General features: G+C 35.9%; 1 protein-coding gene across 1 annotated transcript in view; it reads right to left on the bottom strand.

Annotated features, from left to right (window-relative positions):
• Positions 1-4,870: 4,870 nt before the first annotated feature.
• Positions 4,871-8,420, bottom strand: part of LOC112397418 (transmembrane protease serine 11A-like) — a 29,842-nt gene continuing 26,292 nt past the window's right edge. The window contains exons 8-9 of the mRNA XM_024741613.1: positions 6,637-6,783; positions 4,871-4,875 (exon numbers count right to left, since the gene is read on the bottom strand). Coding sequence (XP_024597381.1) covers positions 4,871-4,875; positions 6,637-6,783 — 152 coding nt within the window. The remainder of the gene's footprint in view (positions 4,876-6,636; positions 6,784-8,420) is intronic.

Here is an 8,420-nt window from a genome sequence, read left to right as displayed (position 1 = left end):
TTTTGTCTACTGAAAAGTGTACAGGCTGGAGGAAGGTGCTGTTGTAGCACCAACCTTAGAAATGTAGCAAGCACCTTTGGGTTTTTCAATGGATAAACCTGAGATAGTCTCTTTAACTCATCCATCATTATTTTTGCAAATAATATTATTACTCTAGTAAAATCAGCTTCATTTTTCCATTAGTTGGTCTAATAATTAGGTTTTGAATTTCCAGACTTTCCTTTGAACTTATTCTCTTTCAGACTTTCCTTGTTTCTAAGTGGATTTGTATTTAGATTTCTCTCCCCACAGGCTTTAATCTTCAGATTAAAAATCTATAAGATGTCTTTCGATTTGGCTTCTCTCTAAATCAGGACCTCAGAATTTCCAACTTTAGCTCAAAATACCACAGTTCATGGATAAGTTACTGAGCCTAAAAGGTAGCATCTTTATTCAAGCTTAGATGTCCCAGGCATGTACTTATGCAGTCTTGACACTCTTACTGTCTCTCCTCTTTTAGCCCATGAGCCCCTGATCATTTTCATTAGTATGTATTTAGATTTCAGTGCGACATTTGGGATTTTTTTCCGTTTATTTAATTTAGTGACTTCAGGTGAGGGAGGAGTCTCCTGAACTTGGAAAACAACAAAATCAGTTTTAAAAAGTTAATCAGTTAAATCTTGATTACTAATGGATATGAAAGGACAGGCTTATGGATAATTAAAATTGTTGAACCAAATGTCATGTTTTTCATGAAATTCTAATCCTTTTATTTCTGTGAGCTTTCAAAAATAGATATTGTATATGATTTTTAGTTTTATCTCTATTGTTTCCCATTAGGCAAATTCAACAAAGAAGGGCTTTGATCAGAAAAAAATAACCATGGATATCTAACAAGGCTTTTTGGAAGTACCCCGACCTCTTTTGTGAGGTCCATGAAAGAAAAAGGAGGAAAGGGGCAGTCCTTGTAGATCAAATAAAACCAAAAAAAAGGAAATGGGAGATTTGCTTGTTGGCCTTATTTCCAAATATCCCTATGGGTTTGGAATGTGCTCATTTAAGGGATATAGGGAAAAGTTTTTGATTTAGAGGAGGTCCTGAAATGTCAGGGACTTGCCTTACTGTAATTTGATTGCTTCTGGTGTAGGCAGAGAGCAGGAGATCTTTAGAAACATTCAAGAATGTGCAAAGCAGGACCAGCACAGATTGTAAAGCAGTGTAAAAGAAGGTGACCTGGGGGAAGCAGTTAACAACTGAGAACTGAGGTGTCTTTCCTTCATAGAAATCATAATTAACCTCTATTAATTTATTCCTTCATTAAACACAATATATACAGCATATTGTCCTAAATACTGTAGGGAATACAAAAATGAGCAAAGCAGTCTTTAATGGAACTTAAAATGTTTGCAGAGATAATAAATTTACATATAAGCTGTAATACAGAGTAAAGTATGAGGAATGCTCTAGGGGAAGAACAAAAACATTCAAAAAGAGTAATGTTGTCTGGGATAAAAAAGGTATTCTCAGTAGAAGTGATATTTGAGCTAGATCTTATAGAGTGAAGAGAACATTGCATGCCCCACTATATATATGTTCAGGAAATAAAGAGTAACATTCAGTGTTATAAGAGCACTGAGTACAAGTGAAACAAAAATTTTATTCGTTGTTGGCAGATTGTAAAGGACCTTACAAGTTATGGTGACGTGAATTTAGACTCTATTTGTCAGGCAAAGGGGAAATCAGTGAAGATTTGAGTGCGTGAGAATAGCATTATTGAATAGCATTATAATCTAGCTACAATTTGCTAAATGCAGTAGAGAGAGGTTGAAGGTGGGGAACGCAGTTGGAAGAGATGAGATAATAACAATATGGCGTTAATAATAGTGAATGATCATTCCAGAATGTGTTATAGGAACTGCAGGTTCACAATCTAACTGACTTGTTAGATTGTGAAATCAGTTTAGTTGGTGGGGCAAGCATTTAAAAATATGAAATAGAATAGAATAGAAATATTAGATTTTATTGTATTTAATAAGGTAGGTATTGTTTTATGAAACTTGTTTCATTTTTTCATACATAGTATTTTGTTACATATTTATGGAGCTGTGATATAAAATATATTTCTTGCTGTGGATTGTGGTCAAGATAGAGAAACTCTACTAGAGGGTATATTCATAGAAAAGCTATCTTCATAGTAGTGGTTGATGGTTCTCTATGAATATACTGTAGGCAGGAGTATGAGAGAAACACTAAGCACATTGTGTGTGGGAAGATCACTCTGTATTTGAAATAGCCACTGACTAAATCATCAGTCGCTTATTCTGCTGTTTCTTTTAGGAACATGATAGTGAACATACAGTTTGACCAGGAGACTATAGTTTTTGAATGCTCAGTGTCATAATTTTGAGATATCGCTGGCATTTCTGAAAATAATCAAATGTCTTTGGAACAGTAGTTCTCAAAAGGGAACAAGTTCACCCCTTAGGAGACATTTGCCAATGTCTGGAGACATTTTTGGTTATCATAATTTGGAGGGAAGGAGTGTATTTCAGGCATCTAGAAGGCAGAGGTCAGGGGTGCTGCTAAAATTCTACAATGCATGGAGTAGCCTCTTAAAACAAAGAACTATCCAGACCAGAGGGTCAACAGTGCCAAAGTTGAGAAATTCTGCTTCAAAGTGACCCAAACTAGTTATTTAAAAGAAATGTAATTTTTAACAGAAGTTGAAAGAAAGGTTCATGCTATTGGCCTAACACAGATTCAATGATATTATTTGTAGAATGCTCTGATCACCAACTTTATTATTAGATTTTAAATAATATATCAGTGTTTGTTTACACATGACCCAGGATTAAGTGCTTCACAAAACAGTTTAGAAATATAAAGTTATAACTCTAAGATCATTTCTTGAACCTTAACACTAGAAATCAGAATTATATCTTGCCACCATAATATCGAATAATTTATATGCCTATGTATATTTTTATATAAGAAAAAGCAGCTTTATCTTGAAGTGAGTTCAGAGAATTGGCAGCCAGCCGCCTAAGTGAATCACACCGTTTAAAATTCAATTTAAAACAGATTCAATAGAACTCACCGAAGTTTTTATACAGCTGATGATTCAATAAATATGGACAATCATAAAGATACTTTGTAAGAAAAGGGCCTGTGAAATTTGTACCTAGGTTCTAGGCCCACTGGGGATACACATTACCTACAGCTTCACAAAGTTATTTACTTTTCCTGGCTTCAGTTCTTTGAACCCTAAGTGTACTGGCCCACGTGACGTGTAGTCTTTCCTAAGCTTTAAAATTCTGTGAGTCTAAGTTATGGATCAATTTTTATGGTGAATAAATTTTAAATCTCTTTTAGATTATTTTAGGATTTTTAAAAAATTTATTTACTTTATTTTTGGCTGCGTTGGGTCTTCGTTGCATTTAGGATTATTTTTATGCCTTATTAATAGCACATGGGGGAGATTGTTATAAAATCACTCAATTTTCTAACAGTTTGGCTTATATCTGGACTGCATGAGTAAACCACGCCCCACCTATAAACCCTGATGTTTAGTCAGCATTGTCACACAAACAGTTTCCACAAAATCTTCATGTAATTGTATCATGGAATACATGAGCCTGACTCACCTAATGTCTTCATGAGACACTTAGGGGGTTCATTTAATCACTTTGTTCATGTGTTCTGTATGGTTGGTCCTCAAAATTTATATTTATTAAATTAAAACAAAAACTATTGTTTCATGGTTGCATTAGTCAGGCTGTTGCTGCAAGCCTTAGGAGATAATTGGCTGCAGCAATACACAGGAATAAACTTTTTCTTTCTGTGTGGAAGGATAATGCTCATTAATTCTTCAACATATTAACAAATTCTCATTTTTTCTAGGCATTTAAGTGTACAATAATAATGTACAAAGCTGCCTCCTGGTGGTCCAAACATGTAAACGCATCTATAAAATATCCAATTTTTGTGCCATTTTTTCCGGACTGCTCATGAAGTTACTATCACCTTCCCCCCAATTTTTGTAACAAAAATACATCTTTGATTAGCTAATTACCGTATATATTCATTAAGCAGGCTTTTTCTGGGTATATCTGAAGGTAGGGATAATCTGTGTGTGTGTGTGTGTGTGTGTGTATGTATGTTAAACAATCACTGAAAAATTAGGGAGATTTTGCAGCAGACAAAGGTTATAAGATCTCTGGCTTGATTTATCACCATACTTTGTTTCCTAGATATAACTTTTTAAAAAATTAGGATCCCTCCAATGGATTTATAAATTGAAAGTATGGAAAATTTCTTTGGAAAACCTGTAAGCACTAGAAAAAAGTATTTGTGACCTCTAGAGAAATGATAGAAAATTATGTAAGGGTTTCCTAAACTCAGAGTTCAAAAAGTTTCTCACTTAAGGGAAAAAGACACTGTAAAAATCATACAGATTATCCTCAAAAATTTGCATTGCTCCTCTTTTATACTCTAGCTTGCTGATTTAAAGAGCTCAGTATCTCTGCTGTATTTTTCAAGCCAGGCTAAACTGACCCACTACCTTATAAATTTAAATCCTTTACAAATTGGCTATGGGATTTTGATTGATTAAAGTGATTCTGAAATAAATCATATCATTTAATCTCACTTCATTGTACTACAACCACAGAATATATGGATTCTCATACATGTATGACCTGCATACAGCTCTCAATGTTTAACTTGTATAGTGAATTAGAGGCCTGTTCTTGAAGTAATCCAGTTTCGGTAATAAGCCACTTTTGTGTAGACTCCAGGTTTGTTCTTTTGCCCACAGTTATCTCCCCAGCTCACAATTCCAATGAGATACCAGGTATCTTTAAGATCCTTTCCAACTAAAGGTCCCCCAGAATCACCCTGAAAATAAAAAAAGAAAAAAGAGAAAGAAAATTAGCTAAATGTAAAACTTATTACTTAAGATAGTTTGATGAACCACATATTTTATTATTAGACAGTATATGTATAGATTACCAATTCTAGGATAATTTGTTGAAACATGGGTTTCAAAAGTTATAAAATTCAATTTCCACATTTTAGTTTTTCAACTTTATAGATGAATAATTCACAAATAAACATATATATTTAAAGTGTACATCATGATAATTTGACATATATACTTTGTGAAATGATTACCACAATCAGGTTAATTAACATACCCATCATCTCACAATACTTTGTGTGTGTGTGGGTGTATGTGTGTAGTAAGAATGCTTAAGGTCTACTCTTAGCAGATTTCAAGTACACAACACAGAAAGTCAATCTGATGTTAGTTTTTTCTGACTTCAAGTAAGGTGCCTGGGCTTCTGTTTTATCAGACAAAGCACCTCCCAATGTACCCCAGTAGCAATCCCTGTATTCCTGCTTAGACCCCTGTGCCTGAGTCACTTCCTCGATAACTTCCCCAATTTTTCTATGACTAGAGCTTTGCCTTATTATGCACTGAACAGTCATGGGGCAGGAATCTTACCTCTGCTCCCCAGTCCAGTGAAAGCTCTTTATGACCACCAGTCTTTCCAGAGGCTTATCACTGATCTTCCTGTTCGTCTAGATTCTCATTTTCAGTGTGTTCCTGTCACCACCTCCCACTTGCCTGCCATGGCATGAACCTCTCTTTGGAGTCCCTGAATTCTAGATGCCTCCTCCACATTCTCAGCAACTGGGGCTAGGTTCTGCTCTTGCCCAGCGTGTATGCTTGCAAAACTCCCTGCTATTTTTCTGACAGAGGTTGTCTATGTTGTGTAATTGGTGGGACTCTGCGCAGGGCTTTCTGCCACCTGATAACAATACAATTCCCATCAGTTTAGCATGTGGAATCACCTCCTTGGAGTTTTCAAGAATCTCACATTATAAAGCAAGTGCCTCCAGGAAGAAACACACTTTACTCCTTTGTCCAAAAATATACATGCAGGATAGATGCTGGACAACAGAGTAGGCCACTGGAAAGGGGACTAGATATTCACACCATGGCCTAATCCGCCTTCTCAGCATTAACAGCTTCTCACCTCTCATCCTCCTTAGGCTGAGACCCAACAGAGTACTTGGAGTTGCCTCAAATATGAATTATAATTTCACACCTTCAGAATTTTAGCTATGCTTTTTCTCTTTTCTATAATATTCCCCTCTTATTCTATAGGGTAAGTGCTCTTTATCCTTCAGGCCTCATTGAAGTATCATCTCTCTAATACTTGTTCCAGAAATGTTCCTTCAAGCTAAAAATGTTTGTTCTCCATACTTGAAACTAACACAATATTGTAAATCAACTATACTTCAATAAAAATTTTTGTTCTCTGTTATATAATTTATAACATTACATCATAGCTCATTGTTCATGATTGTTTCCTTTCTAAATGTGAGCTCTTTAAGGAAAGAGACTCTGCTTTATGAACCTGTGGATTTCTGGTATTAAGAAAATTTAATTTTATTGGTTGGTTGATAGCATCAAAGAAACTCTTTGCTTATTTTGTTTTGCTTAATAAAACATTTAAAGATATGTTTGTGTTTGAGATTTGCATTTATAAATTTTTGAACAGACAAGATCTCTGTATTTTACTAAAATAAAGAGCATTTTGAGCCAGATACATTTTTTGAGTTCATGATATCAAAATAATCTCTCTCCACCTACCATACAGGCATCATAAATTCCTTCCAGATAGCCAGCACAAAACATTCCAAATTTTATATGTCTGCCATACATATGTGGCTGCTTGCACACATCATCACTTATGATTTTCAGTCTGGCTTCATGAAGATCATTTTGGGATTCACCTTAAGGAAGAACAAAGTAATTTTAGTGTTTACAGTAAACATCTTAGCTAGAATGAAGTGTGGACCTTTTCCCGATTTTTTTTCATACTAAAATTGTTGATACAGAATGAGGTTAATGTAAGCAGTTCCTAAAGAAAAAAAATTCTGTTTAATATCTGGTATATGTAAATGATAATCGTCCTTATCTCATTTTTATAAATACCTATACTAGCAAGAAAAACATTTTGTTTCTTTTCCTGGAACCTTTGTACCTTAAAAAACAATCAGTTAATGTATTTAGGACGGCATTTTAAATTTTATTTATTTATTTATTTTATTTTATTATTATTATTTTTTTTTGCGGTACGCGGGCCTCTCACTGCCACGGCCTCTCCCGTCACGGAGCACAGGCTCCGGATGCGCAGGCCCAGCGGCCATGGCTTACGGGCCCAGCCACTCCGCGGCACACGGGATCCTCCCGGACCAGGGCACGAACACGTGTCCCCCGCATCGGCAGGCGGACTCCCAGCCACTGCACCACCAGGGAAGCCCAGGACGGCATTTTTAAAAAAATAAAGTTTGTATTTGTATGTTCCCAGAAACTTTTCAGGCCTCGTTTGCTCCCCTGGCTTGATAAAATAACTATATACATTTACTTTATCCTTTACATTTTATGAAGAACTTTCACATACATAATGACATTTAAAGGCAATGATTTCATTACCTCTTACAATTTTGGGACTCCAGATCATAAACTATATCCTGAGTTATAGAAACCGGTATTAATGCAGAAGACAACTATTTATGATGGAAAACAATAATATCACAAGCATTCAGGGTTTCTTTATATCAACCATACGTTGATTGGGAAACTGACCCTGTAGTACACAGAATTCTACTATGATCCCCAAGATTCCTATGTGATCTCCTTTCTCTGAGGTATGGGTGGGATCTGTGAATATTATGGATGTCATTCTCAAGATTAGGTTATGTTCTGTGGCACAGGAGAGGGAATTTTGCAGATTAATTAAGATGTAGTCAGTCTGACAGTGAGTTCATAAAAAGGGAGATTTTCCAAGGTGGGCCTGACCTAATCCTGTGAGCCCTTTTAAAAAGGGCTTAGGCCTTCCCTAAGTTCAGAGAGTTTTTGCTAATGGTGTTGGAGAAGCAAGATGCCATGAGCTCTGCAGCTGCAAGAAACTGAGTTCCATCAACAACCAGCTTGGAAGAGAACTCAGAGCCGTAGATGAGACCACAACCCCAGCCAGCACTTTGATTGCTGTTTTGTGAGACCCTGAGAAGAGAACCCAACTAAGCTATGTCTGAACTTCTGACTCATGGAAACTGTGAGATAATAAATGTGTGCTCTTTTAAGTTGTTAAATTTGTGGTAATTCGTTACACAGCAGTAGAAAACTAATATAGATACTAATTTCTGTAGAATGCCAATTCGGGATTTATTTCTGGACAGGTGTGTTTGCTAAAATGCTCAAATTATTCTGTTCTTTGAATATAATTGGTGTAATTTTTTTTGCCTACTACATTATCAATTAAAAATAATTCATGTCGGGCTTCCCTGGTGGCGCAGTGGTTGGTTGAGAGTACGCCTGCCGATGCAGGGGACACGGGTTCGTGCCCCGGTCCAGGAAGATCGCACAT

The sequence above is a fragment of the Neophocaena asiaeorientalis genome, unplaced genomic scaffold, assembly GCF_003031525.2.
Source record: "Neophocaena asiaeorientalis asiaeorientalis breed wild unplaced genomic scaffold, Neophocaena_asiaeorientalis_V1.1 scaffold445, whole genome shotgun sequence".
In the NCBI taxonomy this organism is placed as follows: domain Eukaryota; kingdom Metazoa; phylum Chordata; class Mammalia; order Artiodactyla; family Phocoenidae; genus Neophocaena; species Neophocaena asiaeorientalis.
This window is presented reverse-complemented; position numbering and strand designations above follow the sequence as displayed.